General features: G+C 36.6%; 5 protein-coding genes and 1 long non-coding RNA gene across 7 annotated transcripts; 4 read left to right on the top strand and 2 right to left on the bottom strand.

Moving 5' to 3' along the window:
- Positions 1-140: 140 nt before the first annotated feature.
- Positions 141-692, top strand: LOC131009902 (vinorine synthase-like). The gene has a single exon (XM_057937306.1). The coding sequence runs from the start codon at positions 141-143 to the stop codon at positions 690-692; it is 552 nt and encodes a 183-aa protein (XP_057793289.1).
- A 1,368-nt stretch (positions 693-2,060) lies between these two features.
- Positions 2,061-3,740, top strand: LOC130992631 (stemmadenine O-acetyltransferase-like). Its single transcript, XM_057917350.1, has 2 exons — positions 2,061-2,903; positions 2,991-3,740. Exons 1-2 carry the CDS (start codon positions 2,242-2,244, stop codon positions 3,655-3,657), a joined length of 1,329 nt encoding a protein of 442 aa, XP_057773333.1. The 5' UTR covers positions 2,061-2,241; the 3' UTR covers positions 3,658-3,740.
- Positions 3,741-5,758: 2,018 nt separating this feature from the next.
- On the top strand, positions 5,759-9,173 carry LOC130992614 (stemmadenine O-acetyltransferase-like). The gene is made up of 2 exons (XM_057917324.1): positions 5,759-6,517; positions 8,414-9,173. The coding sequence occupies exons 1-2, from the start codon at positions 5,856-5,858 to the stop codon at positions 9,087-9,089; spliced, it is 1,338 nt and encodes a 445-aa protein (XP_057773307.1). The 5' UTR covers positions 5,759-5,855; the 3' UTR covers positions 9,090-9,173.
- An 870-nt stretch (positions 9,174-10,043) lies between these two features.
- LOC130993211 (uncharacterized) lies at positions 10,044-10,811 on the bottom strand. The gene is made up of 3 exons (XM_057918022.1): positions 10,733-10,811; positions 10,552-10,656; positions 10,044-10,469 (listed from the first exon to the last, which is right to left on the bottom strand). The coding sequence occupies exons 1-3, from the start codon at positions 10,784-10,786 to the stop codon at positions 10,065-10,067; spliced, it is 564 nt and encodes a 187-aa protein (XP_057774005.1). The 5' UTR covers positions 10,787-10,811; the 3' UTR covers positions 10,044-10,064.
- A 100-nt stretch (positions 10,812-10,911) lies between these two features.
- LOC130993544 (uncharacterized) lies at positions 10,912-11,476 on the bottom strand. Its single transcript, XR_009091699.1, has 3 exons — positions 11,336-11,476; positions 11,131-11,260; positions 10,912-11,044 (listed from the first exon to the last, which is right to left on the bottom strand). It is a non-coding gene; the product is annotated as an uncharacterized LOC130993544 (long non-coding RNA).
- Positions 11,477-21,220: 9,744 nt separating this feature from the next.
- LOC130993150 (uncharacterized) lies at positions 21,221-24,482 on the top strand. 2 transcript variants are annotated; one of them, XM_057917939.1, is made up of 3 exons: positions 21,221-21,499; positions 22,363-22,999; positions 23,984-24,482. In XM_057917939.1, exons 2-3 carry the CDS (start codon positions 22,416-22,418, stop codon positions 23,991-23,993), a joined length of 594 nt encoding a protein of 197 aa, XP_057773922.1. In that variant the 5' UTR covers positions 21,221-21,499; positions 22,363-22,415; the 3' UTR covers positions 23,994-24,482. The 2 variants fall into 2 exon arrangements, with proteins under 2 accessions (XP_057773922.1, XP_057773915.1); XM_057917932.1 differs by having other exon boundaries at positions 21,238-21,499; positions 24,000-24,482.

The raw sequence follows: 24,482 nt of genomic DNA, 5'->3' as shown, positions 1-24,482 counted from the left end.
TCAGAATTTGGTGCATTCAAAAAACCCAAAATATTGTTTCCCAAAAAAATAAAAAATGGAACGTGAAATCATCTCAAGTGCAAACGTGAAGCCATGCATCTTCTCCGACGCCTCGAAATCTCCGATGCTACAAGTTTTCTATGCTGGACCAGATTTTCCTGCCAATAGCTCTTCCTTTCGCCCTCTATTACCCGAACACGACGCAAATCAACGATCCAGATTCGTTCATTTCTCAAACATTGCAGCAACTGACCCGATCGCTATCCGTGATTTTGACCCGGTTCTATCCGCTGGCAGAGAGAGCTAGCAAAGAGGGCGAATTCATCGACTGCAATGACGACGGTGTTCCCTTCACCGTCGCCCGATTCAAAGGCCATGAGCTTTCAGAGCATTTGGCGGATCCCCGCCCCGATCTCCTGCTGTCGTGCGATACCGATTGGGGCACTGACCCCGACCCTAATTCCGTCGTCGCGCTGATACAAGTCAACTGCAGCGACGTCGCGATCGGGGTGGCTTTTTGGCACAAGGTGGTCGATGCGTCAACAGTGTCGGCGATTCTTCGGTCGTGGGGTGCGGTGGCGCGTGGGGGTAAGGAGCCGGTTGATAGAAGTATTTCACACAATGACTGTAATATCTATAATGATAATCCAAGAATATTTAGACCAAAATCACTAACTTGTAGTCATAGTTGAAGATCGGTTGACATAGTATGATCTTCTAGGAATACGGTATTACTTTTGCTTTTGTAGTCTCTAATGGGAATAAGATTACAGAAAGAATATTCGTTTCTTGGAGACCAAACCCATATTTATAACTTCTCAAGTTATCAATATTTATTATTTGGTCCCTCAACAGATAATAAATATAACATTTAATATATACATAATATAATAGTATTCATTTACATTAATCACGTCCATCAACTATATACATATAGGATCAAAGCAGTTTTGGTCATAAAAATCATGACTAAATTCATCAATGGTCACATATACAAATACAGTTAAATGACATAGATCAATGGCCGTCAAACGAAAATAATATGCAATGTTAACCAAACATGTACATTTTCGACTGGTCCTCTTCAAACTAAAGTGAGGTCACAAATAGAGTGAAATACTGAATACTTTATTTATGCAGAAAATACTTAAATACATAAGAATCTGAATCCAATATAAAACAAATGGAATACAACTCCCAGTAAACCATGATATCATCAAATGATACAACACTCATACGAGCAACATGCTCATGAAAGACCTTGGATGGTAAGCCTTTTGTGAACGGATCCGCAATCATGGAGTTTGTCCCAATATGCTCTATAGATATTTGTTTATTTTGCACCATTTCTTTAACAACAAGGAACTTTATGTCGATGTGTTTTGATTTTGACGAGCTCTTGTTATTGTTGGAATATTGTCGCAAAATAGCTTGAGTGGTCTTTCAACATTCTCCAAAATGCGCAGCCCAGTGACAAAATTTCGCAACCATATTCCATGGTTTGATGCCTCATAGCATGCTACAAACTCTTCTTTCATGGTTGAAGAAGCTACTAGTGTCTGTTTGACACTTTTTCAAGATATAGCTCTTCCAGCCAATCGATAAACATAGCCTGATGTAGATTTATGACTATCTTGGCACCCAGCAAAATCAGAATCCGAATATCCTACGACCTCCAAATTATCTAATTTTCTATATGTGAGCATGTAATATTTTGTTCTCTGAAGATACTTTAAAACCCTTTTGGTTGCTTTCCAATGTTCCATAACAATAATTGTTATACTACTAAACATGCATCACACTAAACTATATGTAATTAGAAAATAATCACAGGCTCTAAGCAAATTAAAACCTTATACTTTAATTTATAGATTACTTGTTAGCTGTAATTCGACAATAGTTGGTGGCACATATATCCCGTTATCCACGCCGAAACAAGATTTTCTTGAGAGATCTTCATTACCATCATCAGATTCATGACTTATTTTTATTATTTTCTATTTTGTTCAGGCAAACTTAAGCACTTATTTATTCGAAAACTCAATAGTTATAAATAAAATACGCATCATTATATATTGTCAAGGTGAACAAATGATTTCCTTGATTATGTTGTCTACGATTGTGAAGCAACCATTTTTTAACATAAGCATTTAATTAGTGCATTCAAGATACTCTAAATACTCTCCCTCAATTAAAAAAAAATCCTAAATAATTCTAGAAAAATTAGACAAAAATAAGAAAATGGAACGCGAAATAATCTCAAGCGCAAACGTGAAACCCTCTTCTCCGACGCCTCAAAATCTCCGACGCTACAATTTTTCGATGCTGGACCAGATTTTCCCGCCAATGCCTGTTCCCGTCATCTTCTACTTCCCAAATACAGCGCAAATCAACGATCCAGATTCATTAATTTCTCAAATTACGCAGCGGCTGACCCGATCGCTATCCGTGATTTTGTCCCGGTTCTACCCGTTGGCCGGGAGAGCGAGCGGAGAGAGCGACTTCATCGACTGCAACGACGCCGGCGTTCCCTTCGCCGTCGCCAGATTCAGAGGCCACGAGCTGTCGGAGCTTCTGACGGATCCCCGCCCCGATCTCCTGCTGCCGTGCGGTGTCGATTGGGACGGTAAGGCCGGCCCTGATTCCGGCGCCGTCGCGCTGGTACAAGTGAACTGTTTCGAGTGCGGCGGCTTTGCGATCGGAGTGGTTTTCTGGAACAAGGTGGTCGACGGACCGACGGTTGTGGCGGTTCTTCGGTCGTGGGGTGCGGCGGCGCGTGGGGGTAAGGAGGCGGTCTGCCCGAACTACATGGCGCAGCATATGTTTCCGCATAAAGAGCATATGCCGGCGCAGCTTGGTTCCACCGCAGATATCATCAAAACTGGAAAATCCATCGTCAGAAGGTAACAGACTCTTTGTTAAATCTGTAGAAATAAATAAAAACATTTTTAATCTTTGCTTCCCCAATTTGAATATCTCGACTCCAACAGGTATGTATTTTACACCTCCGCAATATCATCACTCAAATCTAAAGTATCCGACGTGGAACAGCCCTCGTCAGTTGAAGTCGTGTCAGCCATAATTTGGAAGTGCTTCATGTATGCATCTCTCGCAAACGGTAAATCCACTTCCTTCATCACACAAACCTTGGACCTCCGCCGTCGAGCCCAGCCGCCGTTCCCCCCGGAATGGTTCGGCAATTTCCAAGCGCTGGCACCGGCGACGAGCCGCAACGACCAAAACGTGGACCTGGGAGCACTTGTTAGAAAAATAAGGGACTCCACAAACAAGATCAACGACGATTACATCAATAGGATGCGCGGCGACGGAGGCCTGATGGGCTACTACGAGAATCTCCGGCTAGCGTGGATCGAATATTCTCAAGAATTCGACATTTTGCCCATCTCAAGTGTGTGTGGTCTTGATGTTTACGATGTTGATTTCGGATGGGGGAAGCCGGTGTGGTTTAGCAAATGCGACACCAGCAATGATTCGGAGATGGGGTCGGTTTGGAATAGGGTTTGGTTGATAGACACTAGAAATGGAGACGGAATAGAAGCGTGGGTGATTCTCGAATATGAATATATGTCGGTGTTTGATCAAGTTCAAGAGTTGAGAACTCTTGCTTCTGTTGATCCTAATCCACTTCATATATGAGATTTGTTTTAATTGTTGATGATTTTAGGGATCTTGTATCTTCGGGTTTAATGAAAATAAAAGAAGTGTATTATTTTTAACAATACTATCAAATACTACTAGTATCATTACTCAATTCAATTCTTTTTAATTGATATAAACATTAGAATTGTAAATAACTAAGCCACTAAACCAATAACTAAATTTCTTTATTTAATACTGTTAATTTATCAAGAAATAAATAAATAAATAATTGAATAACGCCACGAAATTTGTTACTAACCCTAGTCTCATATACAAGCATATATCGCTAAATCAAATAATGATGGATAGAGCACTCGTTGCCAAAATGCCAGTATTACCAACTAGACTATATCGTAATCGGTGTCAGGGTCTTTACCAACGGATTTGCGATAGAGTGTAGTTCGTAATTGTTTTCCGAATGACGGCATTACATTTACGACATAAAATTCGGTCGCTATTGAAGACGGAAATTCATCAGCATAGTTAGGGTCTTAGAACAGTCGATAAGGATCTGTTGACAATAGTTTGATTACTTTTTAAAATTTTCATATCATGTGTCGACTACCTTAATTTAACAAATCGTAAACTTTTAATTACGCAACATAAACCAATAAAATTACTGAGAGATAATTATTTAAATGCTTAATAAAATTTCAATAATTGTTGTACTACTAAACACGCATGCATGACACTAAATTTTAGTAATTAATTAAAACATAATCACACTCGAGCAAATTTAAAACATGTACTGTAATATGCAATATATTCTCTCTCTTGTAAAAATAGTCATAATTATAAATTTATAATTTTCTTTTTTTATGATGTTCACAAAAAATAATCATATTTTATTTAATTATGGACACTACCTCATATTAAATTACCTTTTATATAGAGTATAAATTTATTTATCTATTCTGTCATATGGTGAGACCCTCTCTCCACTTTAGTGTGGGCACGGAGATAAATAAAGCCAAAAAATGTGATGTAGATGAAATATAAGGGGTAGTTGACTAAAGTTATAAAGATAATTGACTAAAGTGATAAAGATGTTGTGAGTGAGTCCACTAGTGATAAAATGTAAATATAGAATATAAAAATGATAAAGGTGTTTTAAGGTGGGTCCATTAGTGACAAAGTATAGTAAATACTCCCTCCGTCCCGCCCAAGATGCTACATATTCCTTTTTGGGCCGTCCCAACGAAGATGCTACATTTCTATATTTGGCAAAAATAAGGAATTTTAAACACTTAATTAACACTAATTAAGTATTTCTTTATTACATTCTCTCTCCTACTTTATCACTTTATTACCTTCTCTTTCTTACTTTATCACTTTATTACTTTCTCTCTCCTACTTTATCACTTTATTATTACACACTTAAAACATTAATCTACAATTCCTTAAATCCCGTGCCGAAAAGCAAATGTAGCGTCTTGGCCGGGACGGAGGGAGTATAGGAAAAGAAAAAGAGTAAGAATGTACAAAAAGCAGAATATGACATTAAATTGTGGACAGATTTTTAAAGACAAGTAAGGCATTAAATTGTGGACGGAGAGAGTATCATTATTTACACTACCTTTATGATGGAACTCTTTCTACACTTTATATAACTATTTTTAGAGTAATGCTAAACAGCCAAATTATGGCTACCCACAATTTACTTAAGTAGAAAATAATTTAATTTATTTAACTTATTTTTTAAAATAAAAATAAGATTTAGTTATTTTATCATATTCTCTACATTATAGTTATTTTTTTGCAATTTTTTGGTAACTTTTTTATTTTTATTAAAAAATAAAATATGCAAAAAAAAATTAAAAAAATAAGTACAATGTAGAGAATATAATAAAATAACTAAATTCTATTTTTATTTAAAAAATAAATTAAATAAATTAAGATTATCCTTATTATATTAGTGTGTGGGTGGCCATAATGTGGATGCATAGATTTATTGCTATTTTTATGGGACAAGGAGAAGAATAGATTACTTGTTAGCTACAAATAGACAATTAATAGTTGGTGGCATGCAATGAAAAAACTTGGTAATAATAGCCTCGCCAGCTATATGATATCAAGTTGAACACATGATTCCCGTGATTAATTATGTTGTTTTGATGAAGCAACCCATACAAAGTTTCTACATATAACTTCATCACATCAACCTAAGTAACCCAAAATATTCTCGAAAAAGAAAAATGGAACGCGAAATAATCTCAAGCGAAAGCGTGAAGCCATCTTGTCCGACGCCCCAAAATCTCCGACGCTACAAGTTTTCGATGCTGGACCAGATTTTCCCCCCAATGCCAAATCCATGCGTCGTCTATTTCCGATGCACAGCGCAATTAATCAATGATCCAGATTCATTCACTTCTCATCTAACGGAGCAGCTGAAGCGATCACTATCCGTTATGCTGACCCGATTCTACCCGCTGGCGGGTAGAGCGAGCGGAGAGGGCGAATTTATTGACTGCAACGACGATGGCGTTCCTTTCACTGTCGCCAGATTCAGAGGTCACAAGCTGTCGGAGCTTCTCACAAGTCCCCGCCCCGATCTCCTGCTTCCGTGCGGTTTAGACTGGGGAACTAAGCCGGGCCCCGGTTCCGCCGTCGCGCTGATACAAGTCAGCTGTTTCGACTGCGGTGGCTTTGCGATCGGACTGGTTTTCTGGCATAAGGTGGTGGATGCGGTGACTCTGCTGGTTTTTCTTCGGTCGTGGGCTGCGACGGCGCGTGGAGGTAAAGAGCCGGTTTGCCCCAACTACATCGCGCAGGATATGTTTCCGCAGAAAGAGCAAATGCCGGTGCAGCTTGGCTCCGCCGCTGATATCGCCAAGATTGGCAAATCAATCGTAAGAAGGTACACAAACTAAGTTTGTGATATTTAAACAAAGATTTGTCTATCTATACATAATTACAATTAAGAGTTAATAGGCCAAATTAACGAAATAATATCCATGAAGATAAAAAAAATGTAAAAGTTAGCCTTCTTAGAGCTCGTTTGATTTTCAGTAAATGATTATGTAGGATAATTTGTAACCAGGATATTTAGCGTGGATAATGACAGATTATTAATACCAAGTTGGTGTTTGCTATCATGGCTAAATACATAATATCTTGGTTTAAGTTAATCCTAGAGGGGAGGTGGTATTATTAATCCTAAGAAATCTGGATTAATAATACTGGGTCGTGGGATTAAACCGGGTCATCCGCATTATTACTAAATAATACCAAACACTAGACTGATCTGTACTAAATTAGCTAATACAGTGTATTAGCCAATATCAAACATGCCCTTAGAGGTAAATATACAATTATATCTTTAATGATTATTTTTAAAACCCACAAAAAAAAAATTCCCCACCCTTCCCCAAACCTGTCGACTTCCCTCCCCTTGTGCCCAAACCCTAATTCCCTCCCCCAGCGTCGTCGATGTCGCCGCCCCTCCCCTGTGCCGTGTGTGCTACCCCTCGGCCCCGCGCCCAACTAAGCGCCTTCCCTAATTTGCAGCGCCGTCTCCATTGTGGTTTTCTGCGCTGCTGTTTCTGCAGCACCTCTCTCACCCAAATTTCTCCAACGCGGCCTTCCCCGTGCTTCCCTGCGCCGCCACCTCTGTGGCGCTCACCTCCACCTCGTTGTTCCACCCCCTCCAAAATTTGCAGCCCCCTCGGCATATAAAATTTGCAGCCTCCTTAAGATGTTTTGGGGGACGAAGTGAGTATTTTTTAATGGTTAATAAAAATTATTACTCCATCCGTCCACGAAAGAACTTCCTAGGAGTTGTACGGATTTTAAGAAAAAATAGGGAAAAGATTGTTGAGTGTATTGAAAATGATGATAAAGTGTTTTAATTAGTATTGGGAGTAGTGAAAATGTGAAAAGCAAGAGTAATGAGTGGTGGGGTATAATCCAAAAATAGTTAGGAAGTTCTTCTGTGAATGTCCAAAAAATGAAAAGTAGGAAAAATTTTGGTGGACGTATGGAGACGACACAACTTTTAATAAATTACTCCATTCATCCCTTAAACATCTTTTTAAGGGGATGCGACACACAACTTTTAATAAGTTAATTGTATATTTGATGAGTTGAGAAGAGGTCTCACCTACAAATTAGAATAAGTGATGATAATTAATGACATTAATAGACCAATTAAATTGAAAATTGGTGGATCAATATATTTGTGGCAATTGGTGTAAATATGTGAGAATTATAAAAGTACTCCTTCCGTCCCATTGGGCTTGTTCCATTTCTTTTGGGCACGATTATTAAGGAGAGTTAAATTAATGTAGTAAAAGTGTGTAAAGGTGTGGGGCCATATTGGTTTGTAGTGTAAAATTATTACCCAAAATAGAAATAGGATAAGATCAATGAGACAACCCAAAAAAGAAAATAGGATAAGATCAATGAGACGGAGAGAGTAATAATTAATATAATTGTTTTAAAAAATGTACTAAGAAGATATTTTGGAGACGGACGAAGAAGGAAATAAATGAAGATGTTTTAGGGACGGAAGGAGTAATATTTATCATTAAAAATTATATATCATTTGAATTAATTAGCCAAAAAATTCATTATTAATTCACATTAAAAAAAAATTATAGATCCTAACTGGATAAATGAAGCATTGTTAATTATCTTTTTGATTATATTAAAGCATAATAAATTAAAATTGAAGAAAATATAATTTAAAATTATATCAAATTAAGAGTGAAAGAATGTTGTGTGTTTATATGATTTGGTTCTTGAACATCAACAGGTACGTATTTTACAGCTCAGCGATATCATCACTGAAATCCAAAGTATCCGACGTGGAACGCCCCTCGCCAGTTGAAGTCGTGTCAGCCCTAATATGGAAGTGCTTCATGTCTGCATCTCTTGCAAACGGCAAATCTACTTCACTTCTCACACAAACTTTGGACCTCCGTCGCCGAGCCCGACCCCCGTTCCCCGCGGAATGCTTTGGCAATTTCCTAACGCTGGCGCCGGCGACAAGCAACAACAACGAGAACGCCGAGCTGGGAGCACTAGTTAGAAAAATGAGAGACTCCATAAGCAAGGTCGACGACGATTACATCAACAGGATGCGCGGTGACAGAGGATTGATGGGATATTACGAGAATCTCCAACTACTATGGACGGAATATTCTCAAGAATTCGATTTTTTGCCCATCTCAAGTGTGTGTGGACTTGATGCTTATGATGTTGATTACGGATGGGGGAAGCCAGTGTGGTATAGTAAATGCGATATTAGCAATGAATCGGAGGTGTGGAATAGGGTTTGGTTGATAGACACTAGAAACGGCGATGGGATAGAAGCGTGGGTGATTCTTGAAGATAAATATATGTCGGTTTTCGATCGAGTCGAGGAGTTGAGAGCTCTTGCTTCTGTTGATCCTTGTCCCACTTCACATATATATAGATCACGATTTTAAGTGATCGATGGTGGTTTGGGGTTAAATTGAGGGGATATATGTTTCATTAATTTGTTTAATTATATGTATACTATCTTGTGTCAATTTGTTCTAGCTCCTATTTACTCTTTTATGAATTAATTTTTGCCTATACAATATTATAATGTCTTAGAGCATCCATAGTGGGATGACTTGATAGGTGACTTGATAAAAGGAAAGACCACAATGAGTCAGGAGGCCAAACACTACAAGAAAACGCGGCTCTAACGACCGAATTTTCGGTCGTTAAACTCAAAAAAACGGTCGTTACAGACCTAACGACCGAAACAACGACCGAAAACTGTGGTCGCCGTTTTGTTCGTCGTGTGGTCTTCAACGACCGTTTTTTTTCGGTCGTTGAAATTCAACGACCGAAATTTAATTATAACGACCGTTTATTCGGTCTTTAAAACCGTAGCCAAGCTCCCAGGGACGACGAAAATCAGGACTCAGCGACCGAAATTCGGTCGTTGATCAACGACCGTTTTCAAACGGTCGTTGATCTTCTGAGATCATCAACGACCGTTTTTAAACGGTCGTTGATCAACGACCGAAGTTCGGTCGCTGCGTCCTGATTTTTGGTCGTTAAACAACGACCGTTGTTAAAACGGTCGTTGTTCTTCCGAAAGAATTAACGACCATTTTTAACTCGGTCGTTGTTTAAAGACCGAAATTTCGGTCGTTATAGGTCGTTTTTCCTGTTTTTTCAGTCATTTCTTAACGACTGTTTTTTTTTTAAATTTCGGTCGTTGTTTAATTTCGGTCGTTTTTTTGTTTTTTTGTTTTGTATTCCTGTTTTCAATTATATAGCAATCTATAAATTATTCAAAATCATGAAGATGAGCAAAGTAGAAAGACATCAAATATAACAAAGTAGCAAATCATAAAATATGTCAACGAGTTTAGAAATTCAGTATTCAAAGTATAGTATCAAACAAACGATAGTAAATAATATAATCAGAGGTCCGGGTGGGTCCCATCAGAGGCGTCGGAGGGGGACTGTGCATGATATCCTCGCATGAGGAGGGCGATCTGGGCTTGCATCTCCTGTATAGCCTTGCTCTGAGCCTCCTCGCTCGCTCTCCTGACCTCTAGCTCCCTCTGTGTGGAGCTCAGCTCCTCCCTCAATGTAATGAGCTCATCTCTCGAGGCAACAGGGAAAGGAAACTGGGAGGTGCTAGTGGAGTGCGTGCTCGACGACTCGCCGCTCTCAGTAATCGCCCTAGACATCATCATGCCTAATCCCATGATGCGCCCCCTCGAATCAGGAGCGACGACCTCTCGGAAGATGCGCTCTACATCTACGGGCGTGACCTCTTCCTGTGTTTGGCGAAGCTCTGCCAATCGCCTCTCGACCTCCAACTACAATACAAAAATAGTTAGAATAGTTGTAAAATAATTTATTCGAACAAAGGAATTTAAACATACTAAATTAAAGTCATACCCCGTGCTGCGCAGGTCGTCCAGCGGTATACTGTCCATTCTTATAATGCATCCGTCGAAAAGTCGCCCAAGTAGCCTCGTCAAAAGAAATATTGCTCTCCCGAGCCTCACAAAACACATTAAAAATATAAGTAACAATTTAGTAATGCATAAAAATTTTAAATAAAACGTTGTAAAGTTACCAGATGCTCAGCATGATCTAAAGCACTGCGCGACCCTCCATGATGGATAGCCATCCCTGTACCCGGACCGCCTGGCTCTGAGCGGTGATTCCTGGACGCCTGAGCAGACCTTGCCTGAGTATCAGGCAAAGCCCAATAAGCCCTCCAAGCTGCCTCAATGTTAGGCTGAAGATACTCAATCTTCTTCTTATGTATCAACAGGACCTTCTTGCAATTGCTGATGTAATCCTTGTACGCCACTCGAGCTGACTTAACCCACGCTTTCTTAATAACATGCCTGGTATGTTGCGTTTTATCCCAACAAAATGCTTTCTATTTAAAGATATTGCAAATAAGAAAATAATTAGTATTGTGATTGTTTGTTTAGAATATAAAAATTGTATATGAGATGATCGTACCTCAAACTCATCAAAATAAAAATCCCTCATCCCCTCAGTCAAATTCTTCCAATTGGTGCCACTTTCATGTGGCATACCTTGAAAGCTATCAGTCGCCCTAGCCCGAATAGCTCCAGTCGGCCTCAGAATACTTAAAGTGTTGAAATTAAATTTAGAATTAATGTACAAAACAATTTGAAGTTAACTGATACATTGTGAAACGTACCTACGAGTGAAATAAACCCATGTCCGCCCATCACTAGCAACACGTTCCTCCTCCACATTAGGGTTTTCATCCACTGGCGACCTATTATCGAAAATAGGACCAGAACCGGATGGACCCAAACCAGATGGAGTAGAACCGGATGGATTAGACCCGGATGGATTAGACCCGGATTGAGTAGAAGCATCCATCTATATCCAAATTTGAAGTAATTAGGAATTAAGATTAAGATTAAGATAAGGATTAGGAATTAAGATTAAGATTATGAAATGAGATTAATATTTGGATTAGGAATTAAGATTAAGATTAGGATTATGAAAGGAGATTCAGATTAGTATTTGGAATTAAGATTAAGAGTATGATTAAGAAAGGAGATTAAGATTTGGATTAGGAATTAAGAACTCAAATAAGGTCGGAGATTAGGATTATAGAAGGATGACTGAAGATTACGATTAGGATTTCAAGAAGGATGATTGAAGATTGAAATTTCAACACAACAACAAAACCAAGGCGGTAGTCATTGCTACCGCCTCCGCCTCTCCCCCACCGGCGGCCCAAACTCCAATTAATCACAATCATACTTAATCGCCTCTCCCCCACCGGCGAAACTATCATGCTTAATTATAATTAAAACATGCTCAACGCAATTAATCATGCTAAATCATATATTTCGCCTCTCCCCCACCGGCGATAAAGCGAATTAAATAAATTTAAACATTATAAGTTCTTTAAATAGAAATTAAGCTTCCTAAGTTCTTTAAATAGAAATGAACCTAACTAAGTTCTTTAAATAGAAATGAACCTAACTAAGTTCTTTAAATAGAGATTAACCTAACTAAGTTCTTTAACTAAATCTAATATATATAAACCTAACTAAGTTATTTAAATAAATCTAATATTTACAAATAAACCTAACTAAGTTCTTTAAATAAATCTTATAAAATAAATTATCTTACTAAGTTCTTGTTCTTTAAACAAATCAAATACAAATGAACATATATATAATTAACATATAATTTCACATTACATTCAAACTAAATTCACATTAATTCACATATACTATACAACACAACAACTAAATTTCACATTAATTCATACTAATATAATTAACATAAATTTGAAACATAGCCTACATTAATTCACATATAATTCATACTAAGTTCTATGTAAATTTCACATTAATTCACATATAATTAACCTAAATTCATATATACTAACATATCAATATTAACCTAAATTCAAATTAATAGCCTACATTATATAAGTTACACAAACTAACCTACAATCTCTTATTCCGGCAACGGCAGGAGCTTTCCGGCGAGGACAGGGGCGGTCCGGCGAGGGCAGGGGGCTGGGAATTAGAGTTAGGGTTAATAATTGATGAAATCTATAAAAAATAATTAATTAGGGTTAGGATGAATAATTAATTAACTTACCGTAGAGTATCACGTCGACGGAGAGCAGCGGCGTCGGACGGAGAGCGGCGGCGGCGGCGTCGGCGTCGCGTCGGACGGAGAGGAGCAGCAGCGGTCGCGTCGCGTCGGACGGAGAGAAGCAGCAGCGGTCGCGTCGGACGGAGAGGAGCAGCAGCGGCGGCGTCGGTGGAGGTGGCCGTTCGATGGACGGAGGCGGCGGTGTCGGGAACGGCGAAATCGGCGGAAGGAGGCGGAGAATCGGAGGAGGAAAGGGTGGAGAAGAAAATGGGGGAAAAATTAGAAAACCTAAGTTAAGTCCGCGAATTCAACGACTGAATGTCAATTTAACGACCGTTTTTCGGTCGTTGCTAATTTTAATTATAATATTAATAATTTCGGTATACAACGACCGAAAAACGGTCGTTAAAAATAATTATTTCGGTCGTTAATATTAAATATATTTAAATAAATTAAAATACAACGACCGTTAAAAAACGGTCGTTAAATATTTCCGAAAACTTAAAAATATCAGAACTCAAATTTAAATAAATTAAAATACAACGACCGTTAGAAACGGTCGTTAAATTAAAAATATATCAAAATTCAAAAAAAAAACCAACGACCGTAAAAACGGTCGTAGTTACGGTCGTTATAAATTAACGACCGTTTCATTCGGTCGTAGGAAATAAAAAAAATAAGATTTAAAATATTAAACAAAACGGTCGTTAATATTAAAATTTCGGTCGTTACGGCCGCCTTTTTAACGACCGAAAATTTCGGTCGTTAATTTCAGTCGTTGGAGCCGCTGTTTCTTGTAGTGATAGTGGGGTGACTTGATTTTTTTAGTTTTGATTTTTGTATTTTTCATTTAAATTTAATTGCACAAATTTAAATAACACAATTTACTTCAAATTTAAATTGCATTAATTTGAAAATCCTAAAAATTACATAAATCTTAAAATTTTAAAAACATATCCTTAAATAACTATTCCGGCCCTAGAGGTCTGAAACGTGCCCAAACGTGCTCGATCAAATCATTTTGGAGTTGAGCATGCATCTGCCTATCTCGGAGAAGTGCATCTCTATGCACATATTGCTCGAAACAAACTGGGGTTGCTCGAGCACTCTCCGTCGAGTCACTGCTAGATACCCCGTGTCCTGCGTCGTCATCTCTCCAATGGGTAGCTCTTTCACCTTCATTTTCCACAATCATGTTGTGGAGAATGATATAATACATCATGATGTCCTTGAGATGCTCGACGTACAAACCTCGCGTTGAACTTTGAATGATTCCCCATCGAGCTTGAAGCATTCCAAAGGCACGTTCCACATCCTTCCGTGCCGATTCTTGTATCTTCTTGAACCTCTCCTCCTTTGGATTGGTCGCCATCGACGGACTCTTGACGAAGCAGCACCACTCTAGATATATGTCGTCGCACAAGTAGTAGCCCATCTGGTAGTAGCGTCGGTTGGCCTCAAAGATCACCGGTGCCGCCGTTCCATCCAATACGTCGGAGAACAGAGACGACTGGTTCAGAACGTTGATGTCGTTGTTTAAACCGGCGACACCGAAGAAGGCATGCCAAATCCACAAATCATGGGATGCAACGGCCTCCAAGATCAATGTTGACTCCCCTTGATCATTGCGGGTATATGCATCGTGCCACGCCTTTGGGCAATTCTTCCACGCCCAATGCATACCCGAGCATCCCGGGAAATCCGTGTCGTGCCTCGTGCATCTAAAGAAGGCGTTGGATGTCCGCCGTCGTAGGACGTTGAAGATACTTGGCTCCGTAAGCCCGGATGACAACCTTGCAGAATTTCTTGAGGCATAGACGCCCCGTCGTGTTGGTGACCTTGAGATACTCGTCGAAAGTATCCGCACTGACGCCGGTGGCTAATTGGCGGATAGCCACCGTGCATTTCTGCAAAGGTATGAGAGAGTCCCGACCTCGTGCATCATGGCTCATCTGGAAGTAAGTATCTTCACCTTACACAGCATCGACGATGCGCAAGAACAACTCCTTCTGCATCCGAAAACGATGTTGAAAAAATGTAGGCCCGTACGTCGGATTATCGTTGAAGTAGTATTGCATAAGACGTAAATGGGCAGCCTCACGATCACGGTAGACGTATTGTCAGTGATGAACAACACGTTCCGGCTTCGATTGGGAGTACATTTGAGCAATTAATTGTTTCTGCTCCTGGATCTCATCGATGATAGCCAGCGCTACCTCGTCGGACAAAGACGACGAAGTATCATCGAACCATTCCATTGTTTAAAGGAAAAAAGAGGAAGATTGAAGGAGAAATAGAGGAAGATTGAAAGAGAAAATTATTTGGGTGTGTGAATGAAGAAATGAGGGAGAGGTATTTATATATAGAAAGGAAAATATATATAAAAAAAAAGTTTAATTAAACGGCTATGAAGCCGTTGGGAGAAAAACAAAAAAAAAAGGTGAAGAAGCCGTTGGAAGCCTTTGTTTGAAAGTTCGAATTTTATTATTATTATTATTTTTAATTAGACGCGTGTGTGACACGCGCGTTGATTGAAGGAGATCAGGCCTCACCCGATAAATTGGGGCAGCCACGAGTCGTGCCGCGCTGCAGTGGGAGACCCGATACCAGTGGGTGACTCGAGTCACCCGATCGAGTCACCCACGGTGGGTGCTCTTATGTCTACTGTATTTATGAAATATATATATATATATATATATATATATATATATATATATATATATGTATGTATACTCTTTTATGATGTCTTCTACACATTTTGCTATAAACAAAGATAAATTTATCCATCGCATATAAATTAAATATACTCCTTCCATCTGCCACGAAATTAGTTTTGGAACTAATGTTCCAAAATATAGTTCAATTTCTTAGTTTGAATTGATTTTTTTTCCTTATTATTAAAATACTCTTATTGAATGTTTGTGAAAATAATATGTGAAGAAATAAATAAGGGTAAGATAGAAGATCATTAATTAAATATATACTTTTATGTTTTGTAAAAGATGAAAGAGGGCTATTTTGATGGGACGAAGGGAGTAGTTGTATATGTCTTGTTGTAAGTATTTTTTCTTTGATTGGTTTAATGTCTAACTACATCATTTAGGAAATTTTTTATTTAATCTATGTAGACAATTCCAGCTTCTACTTTAATATTTATTCGGCATATATATTCGTTGTGTGCAATATTAGAAAAAATTAAAAGTTCATGTTTTTAAAAGCGTGTGATTACAAATTTATGTGTAAAATTGAAAATGCGCGAAATTTCAATTTGAAACGAGCCAAAGTCGCATTCCCAATATTTTTGAGGAGAATGTGCATTTCCAATAAACGAACTCTTTAATAATAAGCTTTGCACTGTTACCTATGTAGACATAGTATCAATATAAAAGTATTTTTATCAAGTCAAAAAAATAACACTGTATAAATGTATATGTATGAATTATGATCTACAACGACTTCATGTTACTTTTACACGACAATAGCAATTTTAGACACCAGTATACACATTACGTACAAACGGTATGCGACTTTTTTTTACCAATTAACAATTAAATCTAAAATTACTCCATATAATATATATGGATTATAATTTTTGGGAATATTCATATTTCAAATAATATTAATAACACCAAATATACAGTAGCAGCTCATTCAGAATTGGATTGGCTTCTGCACGGTGAGGTCTAACACTATTGTAAATCATTTTCTCTCTTTCATTCATCTGGGAAGAAGAAAGAGGTCTGGGAAGTTCCTTAAGGCAGCATGGATGTGTACTATTTAGCTCCTGTGGAAACGAAGAAATGAAAGTAGGTTCGAAGGGAAAGGGTGGGAGACTCAAAAGCTGATTCAAGAAATCAAAGGCAGACTTTGGAGCTGGAATAAAGCGTTTTATTTGTTGAATCTGGATTTGAACTTTACCTCTTGGTGCTCAACCTCCTGTTCAATCTCCTCTTGTATCTCTTTATAGCAGAAGGCAAGAGAGCTTCTCAACGCCTTCGAGAAAAGTCTTATCAAAATTTTCTTTCATGTGTCTGGAATATTGCTACTGTTTGGTGTTTTGGAAAGTGAGGAATGATGGTGTTTTCAATGGAGTCATGTGGAACAAAGGAAAGCTAGTTGCTGAGATTAAAACAAGACTTCGGAGTTGGAACCATGTCTGTTAAACAGAGGTTCCTTCTTCAGATTTCAAATCTTGGATGGAAAATATCTAGCTACAAGAAAGCTCTTGAACCTAGTCTTCACTTTGGGTGACTCCTTTTCTCAGTTTTTTTCTCTTTTTGCTTGGCTTTGGGCGTGCATGTATCTCCCTTTCGGGTACTTCTGGTGCCTTGCTGTTTTTCTTTTAATAATATTCGATAAAAAAAAAAAGAAGCTCATTCAGAAAGCTTCAATACCCAAATAAATAGTCCAAGAATAATAATGAGCTATAATATAATTGTAATACATGTACCTTAAACTTTTTCTACTTTAGACACTTGACATCGTGTTATTAAAAATCAACAAAATTTGTATTTTACAGAAACATTTTTTGTTTATGAAAATGGAAGTGTATATTAACTCTCAAATTTTAAAATAAAGAAATAAAATATGAAAACTGATGAACGTCGACGAATAAAATAAAATAAATCTTGAAAATGATGGATATTGGATATGCAGGTAAAAAAAAATGAAATGCAGACAATAAGTTGTATAATGACAGAATCGATCGAAGAGCCGAAAGATTGGCGTGTGCTGACAATCACTGCAATCAATCTTTGTGTGGACAAAGTGATTAGATGTTGAGCGATGGCTCCGCTGTCACTCATCAATTAAAACTGCATTCATTTCATTCTATGCCTTCCCGTCTTGTTTAATTTCTCTGCAAATCTTTATTCCAATACAACCACCATGTGATCCGGGTCGGGTCGGATCCGTATTCATATTCCATTTTGATTTTCAGTAAATGATTACGTAGGATAATTTATAAACATGATATTTAGCGTTGATAATGACAGATTATTAATATTGAGTTGGTGTTTGCTATCATGGCTAAATACAAAATATTCTGATTTAAGTTAATTCTAGGGGGAGGTGGTATTATTAATCCTAAGAAATCTGGATTAATAATACTGGGTCGTAGAATTAAACCGGGTTATCCGTATTATTACTAAATAATGGAGTACCAAACACTAAATTGACATGTACTCCTACTAAATTAATTAATACAGTGTATTAGCCAATATCAAACACGTCCTAAAGCTATTCTTCATCATGGATTACAAACCATAGTCAATCATACTTGGTGTGACGACGGTTCAGATCTATCTATGGAGACATTAATCAAATCCCCGTACAAATCTTCCTTTTTCATTGCCATAATGTCTATGTTTGAGATGGTAGATGTGGTGGTTTATATATCAATTCGCAAATTAATTACTTTTATCAATCATTGTATCTTTTCTAGGTCTATCATCATCATAGTTAATTTATTTTTGTGAGAATATGAAAATATTACATTCAACGTATAAAATCATTGTATTCGTCGTATATTTTTTTTGTTTTAAGAATTACAAGAGATATCTAGTTAATATATAATCAAATAAGTAACTCACACGCAAACGAGATCTGTATATCACACAAAAATGAAAAAATTACTCGCACGCAAACATGACCACTACCCACACAAAAGTGGAAAAACTACCCGCACTCATTCGCCGTGTAATTAATTGCACTAGAAAAATGAATTTTTTGTTCATCAGAGAATTCAAATCCAAGTGATGCAGGTTCATCAATCAATGTGATATATTCAATGTAAAATCTTCGTAATTCAAATGAACTGAAAATATTTATCACATTTACAATTTAAATATAGATTCACATTTGAATCTCCTCATATATTAATAAAAAAAATATACCTCCTATATCCCCCAATTCCTTACCCTTTTTTTCCATTTTAGTATACATATGTCCCCCAATTTTATACCTATTTCTATTTATACTAAAATTATACAATTTCATAAAAATGAGATTCTTATTCTATTTTAATCATTTTAACAATATGATAAAAATGAGAATTTTATTCCACTCATAATATATTTAATTATTTTAATACTTTTTAGAACGTAAAAAATTGGAAGTTACTATGTAAATATGCAATGTATGTGTATATGGAGAAATGGTCTTTTCGGTTATCTTTAACCTCCGTTAGAGACAAGAACATCCCAATCAATGAAGAAAGACTACATTCTTATCACCCATGCAAGAAAAGTCGCAATTCCCTTTCTATTGCTGCAACTTTCAATAATTCACATTCTTTCTTTTAGGAGACATAGGAAAATTTAAATAGATGTACTATAGATTATTTATTTATTTCGCTCAATAGAAGAAAAAAGAAGAAGAAGATAAATTAGGGGACATTTTATTTTTTTACAGCGGATGGAGCTTGAAGTAGCCATACCCACTAAAATGGGCAATTTTTCAATGACAAAAACTTGCATAAGTCCTTTCTCACTGTGAGCTCTCCTCTAAACATATAGTAATAATTAGAGTTCTTTAAATTTTATTTAAAATTAATTAAGTTTTAATTAAATTAATTAAATAATAATAATATAAATAATTTGTAATTAGATGCACTCACGGGAGATCAGCTCATTTTGAAATATACCTATATTATGTGAATTCTCAATTTCTCAATGATTGATTAGGATTAACTAAAATTTTAATTAGAGTTTAGTGTTCCCTCCGTCCCATTTCAAGGGAGTCCTGTTTCTTTTCGACATGGTTATTTAGGAAGATGTTAATTGGATTATTATGCGGTGTAGTGTGGTGTAGAGTTGAAAAAGTGATGTGGACCCCAAAAATTCTCATTTTTTGAGATTATTTTTTTTCATAACAGAAAATAAGATATTTGAAATTAAAGTGGGACAACCCAAAAGGAAAATAAGACACTTGAAGTGGGACGGAGAGAGTAACTCATAATTAAAATTTATTAGCTAATAATTAGAGTTTGAGCATGACTCGTTAAGAAGTACTGATGTTTGCAACTATAAGTAAATATATAATATAGCAATGTAGTACAAAATTTCATGTTAAAAAAAACGGTTGGTGTTTTAACAATAGATGATTAACGAATGTAGTGAAAATGGTGCCAATAAAGGTAAAGCAGCCAAGCCACACACCAAAAGCAAACAAAGGCAAACTTTCTCTTTTAAATTACTACAAACCGCACCCCTTTCTCTACTTTTCCTAAAAGATCAACAACTTGTTTATTATTATTATTATTATTATTATTATTATTATTATTATTATTATTATTATTATTATTATTAAATAGGTAAATAAAGAAATTTAAAGTCGCATGATGGTGGACTCGAACTCAAGACCTTAGGTCTTGGACATTAATCACCTACCACTAGGCTAACACACGCACACTCAACAACTTTTTTATCTTGATAAATTATATAAATAAATAAAGAAAATTTAAAGATCGTGAAATGAATGATTCTAATCCAAAATTTCAAGTCTTGGACATTAATTTCTTATCGTTAGGTCAACACACGCACACTCAACTATTTCTTTATTATTATTATTTTGGATAAATTTATAATATTAGATAAAGAAATTAAATGACTGCGACACAGGAGACTCAAACCCAAAACCTTTGGCCTTAGGTATTAATCCCTTACCGCTTGGCCAACACACACACAATTTCTTTATTATTACACATGTGTGTGTGTGAGAGACTGAGAGAGAGAGAGAGAGCGTCCTTGTTTGACGTTTCTTTGTTAAAATTAGAAAATCTCAAAAATCAAAAATATCATCTCCTCCTTTTATTACAATAGAATTGTTGCATATTTATGTTCTTTTTAGTATCTATCCATATCTATTTATAATGTTATTCAATATAATAATAATTTAACATACTCATAACACGTATTAGTAATAATAAAAATACATCAAACAGATAACACGAAAGTATAATTTATAATAATTTATGTTCTGTTTGTTTATATGTGAATGACTTATTTAATTATATAATAAATATCTCTTGTAATTCTTTTAAAAAAATACAACATATAACACGAAAGTATAATAAAATATACTACGAAATTTCATTTTTGCATTTATGCAATGCTGTTAAGGCTCGAATTTAAATTGGACACTTAACTTTGAGTATAAGATATGTTAAACGAATCATCAAGATTACTTAAATAAAAATACACACACACAAAAAAATACACATACAAAAATAGAAAAAAATATGAACTATTGTTAATTCACCTGAACAACCTGAATATCGTTTATTTTTAGTTATAAACAGTAATATCTTGAATTAAATATTATTTCCCCGTCCTCTGTTTTTTTGGGGGAAATAATACCGCCATTTTTTGAGTAAATGATTGAGAATAGTTACCGCAAAGTTTATAAGCGGACCCATCGCTATCATGCGCCACAGGGTCACTGTCACATATTTTGCGCCTCCAAATTTCTCTCTCTTTTTCCTATTTCCATTTTATCATCTCACAGTGCTGCAATTTTTAACTTCTTTCACTTCATTTCATCCTATCCAACAAACTCTCGCAACTCACTTACCTCATGCGGATTAATACTTGAAAAAATTGAGCTTTTTATTCCTATTTAATCATTTTCCGAGCTCTAATTTGCGTCCTTTAATTTCTACTTCGGGAAATTCGTAACCAATCGGAGATGCAGTTTTCAGGCCGGTGACTTGTCGCCGGAGATCGCAATCAGATCTGTATGTCTCTCGGCTATGCTTATAAACACTGTATCTATACTATGTATATGTTGTATACTGTTTATTGGAATACTTAATGCGATTTTTGTGTGTGTGTGTGTGTGTGTGTGTGTGTGTGTTTTGGATTGCTTGACTTGATTTGTTAACTGATAGCTGGTTACTAAACGTCACACTTCTGAGATCTTTAATGATTGTTTGCTGCTTTTGTGCTGTAGAAGATATCATTGGAAATTCTTCGAGAATTTTGTTTACATTTTGCCGTTTTATAGATTGCTGAATGATAATTGTATTAGCAGGGTTTTTGTGAGAGTGTTAATTGTTCGACCTAGCTCGTTGTGTAATGTTTTGAGATCTCTCTCTAGTAGATCTTCAATGTGTATGGATTTTAACTTTTGTGTCATTTTGAGGATTTATTTATAATGACTTTGAAGAACGCGTTTTATTAGTTGTTGAGACGGCCAATTCATAGATTTCTTCAGTAGTTAAATCGGTCTTGTTTTGTGCACTCTCACATTCTTTTGTGTCTCTTCATGATGAATCTATGCTTTACTCTGAGACATCCTTTCTATAGTGGATCTTCAATGTGTATGGATTTTTTTAACTTTTGTGTCGTTTTGAGGACTTATTTATAATGACTGTGAAGAGCGCATTTTGTTAGTTATTGAGACGGCCAATTTGTAGATTTTTTCAGTAGCTAATCGGTCTCATTGTGTGCATTTTCACATTTGATTGTTTCTCTTCATGATGAAGTAATGTTCTACTATGTAGTTCAGTAAAGTATTATGCTTTCGCAGACACATATTCTGAATTGCAAATATATCTGAGTTCATGCTTTTAGCAATATTTGATAGATTACATGGCAGGTGAATCAAATTGTTGTATGGATGCAAATGAATAACTCAGATGAGAAGAACTAATGTTATTTGCAGTAGAAGGAGGAGGGTTCTTCTCTTCTTCAGCGTCTGGTTACAGTAAGGGCCTGACCCTTCTTCTATTGGGTCAGAAAAACGAAGAGAAACCCATGAAAGTGACTCCGTGGAATCAGTACCAGTTGGTGGACCAAGAGACTGATCCTGATCTCCAGCTGGCTTCTGGGAAGAACCACCCTGTCCGCGGGTGTGCCTCCTTTGTTTGTTTTGGTTGCACTGCTGCTGGACTCGAGAGCCCATCTCCTCTCAAAGTTGGACCAACTCAAAACAAAGAAACCTCGCCACCACCGACTATTAATGAGGATAATGATTCAAAAAATTTAGATGGCTGTGTTGTTGTTGATGATGATAGCAAGAGGGACGTACTTAGCCTTAAGAGTAGCTTGAAAAAAGCAGCCAATATTGGTGCTATTGCTTCCACTGATGGAGGCAATGGTGGTGGAAAAAACAACGCACATGAAACATTGTATGAAGAAAATGATGATGTTGCTTGTCAAATGGGGAGAAGAAAAGTACAGTGGACAGATACAATTGGGGGAGAGCTTTTTGAGATTCGGGAATTTGAGATGAGGTATGGACACTTACTGACTTATTGTTCTGCTGAAAAGTAAGTAGAGATCTTATCAGTTTTGACTATTCAAAAACTCTTCCGTGTTCTTGACTTGATTGTATATATGCTTATTCCACTTGATGTAGTGTAAGATATAGAACCCATCTCTAACCTGCTACAGTTAACTGTTTTTTTCCTTTTGTATGTTTGTTTAGCCCTGTTGTTATATACTATCTTATCTCCTAAACCTCATTAATGAGGTTTTGTGACTGTAAGCTTGGGTAGTGAATACTCAACATCAATTAGTGGCATGTTAGAACTACTAGTGAATACTCAGCATCTCCTCTACAGGTCTATCTATTTGACATTCTACATAATGCAGTTGCCTGGTGACAGATATTATCATCTTCCTATTTAATGATTTTATCTGCATTCTAGCTTCCTATGCTGTCAAAGATAGTTCTGAGGCGTTCAACATTCATTTTCTGTAGTTTTATGTGGTCAAAGCTCGTAGATATATAAGTAAATGCAGAGTGGACAGTTTGTCACTTTGCAGTGCCGCATTTCAACAAGTAGTGTGACAACATGTTTTTTAGTTTCTGAAGACTCGTGCATGATTGTGGTTTCCTATATGTTCCAATGGCTGTTGACGGATACTAAAATGACATGTAATTTATTGGATAAGTATTGTTAATAAGCAAAATAAATTAAATGTCTTGGAAGTGCAGAAATTTCGGGTTTCAAAGTGATCCATATGAATTTAAAAAATTACATGCTCTGTAGTCATAAATAACTTTCCCGGTGATGGGTGCTGCTAAAATTATGTGACATCCTGTAATTCAACACATTCTCTTAAAAGCTTTCATTTATGTTGAACAGCTCTATGACCTGATATCTGAAATTTGGTCTTTTCACACGTAATAGCTCTCGTTATTTGAGAGATCAACTATGCTTGTGCCTGTTGTGATGCGATATAGTTTAACTGTCACTTATCTAATAAGGCAGTTTCATGTGATCTCAGTGAAGATGGATCAGACAATGATTTCAACCATGGGAATGAAAAGACTTGTTCATGCAGGATTATGTAGTCCAAGATTTATTGGCAGTTCTCGATTCTGACTCGACCTATGCGACGCCATCAGTGTCCGAACAGCAGCTCATCATGAGTCAAGCTCTCATGTTGGGTGGCAGAAAAGCAAAATCCGAGGCGATGCAAAACACAGGGTGATCGACATGTTGTCTATATTATTCTGACTTGCATCCCAGTTTTGTTGCATTGGCATTATGTTTTCATGTTGGGCATTGACATGCCATTATTTTGTTTGTAGCTTTGTGTTTTTTTTTTCAATTTGGAGATGTCTCTGCATCTCTTGTGGTGAGAGGATGATTGTGGGAGGAGATTTTATTTTGCATTTTGTAGTTGTTCATATTGAATAGAATTTTTATTTGAGAGCCGTGTAAAGTGATATATCCAATTACATTATGTGATTTATCTTTGAGGATA

The sequence above is a fragment of the Salvia miltiorrhiza genome, chromosome 1 (assembly GCF_028751815.1).
Source record: "Salvia miltiorrhiza cultivar Shanhuang (shh) chromosome 1, IMPLAD_Smil_shh, whole genome shotgun sequence".
Taxonomy (NCBI): Eukaryota; Viridiplantae; Streptophyta; class Magnoliopsida; order Lamiales; family Lamiaceae; genus Salvia; species Salvia miltiorrhiza.
The sequence above is the reverse complement of the archived record's forward strand: the minus strand, read 5'-3'. Positions and strand labels throughout refer to the sequence as shown.

Bases quoted from the DNA above. Each gene is read 5' to 3' on its own strand.
- LOC130992614 (XM_057917324.1), top strand. From the start codon at position 5,856: ATGGAACGCGAAATAATCTCAAGCGAAAGCGTGAAGCCATCTTGTCCG. The intron at 6,518-8,413 runs GTACACAAACTA...GAACATCAACAG, and splicing joins GGCAAATCAATCGTAAGAAG to GTACGTATTTTACAGCTCAG.
- LOC131009902 (XM_057937306.1), top strand. From the start codon at position 141: ATGCTGGACCAGATTTTCCTGCCAATAGCTCTTCCTTTCGCCCTCTAT.
- LOC130993211 (XM_057918022.1), bottom strand. From the start codon at position 10,786: ATGGCTATCCATCATGGAGGGTCGCGCAGTGCTTTAGATCATGCTGAG. The intron at 10,657-10,732 runs GTAACTTTACAA...GTGTTTTGTGAG, and splicing joins TAGATCATGCTGAGCATCTG to GCTCGGGAGAGCAATATTTC. The intron at 10,470-10,551 runs GTATGACTTTAA...TTTGTATTGTAG, and splicing joins GACGACCTGCGCAGCACGGG to TTGGAGGTCGAGAGGCGATT.
- LOC130993150 (XM_057917932.1), top strand. From the start codon at position 22,416: ATGTTATTTGCAGTAGAAGGAGGAGGGTTCTTCTCTTCTTCAGCGTCT. The intron at 23,000-23,999 runs GTATGGACACTT...ATGTGATCTCAG, and splicing joins ATTCGGGAATTTGAGATGAG to TGAAGATGGATCAGACAATG.
- LOC130992631 (XM_057917350.1), top strand. From the start codon at position 2,242: ATGGAACGCGAAATAATCTCAAGCGCAAACGTGAAACCCTCTTCTCCG. The intron at 2,904-2,990 runs GTAACAGACTCT...CGACTCCAACAG, and splicing joins GGAAAATCCATCGTCAGAAG to GTATGTATTTTACACCTCCG.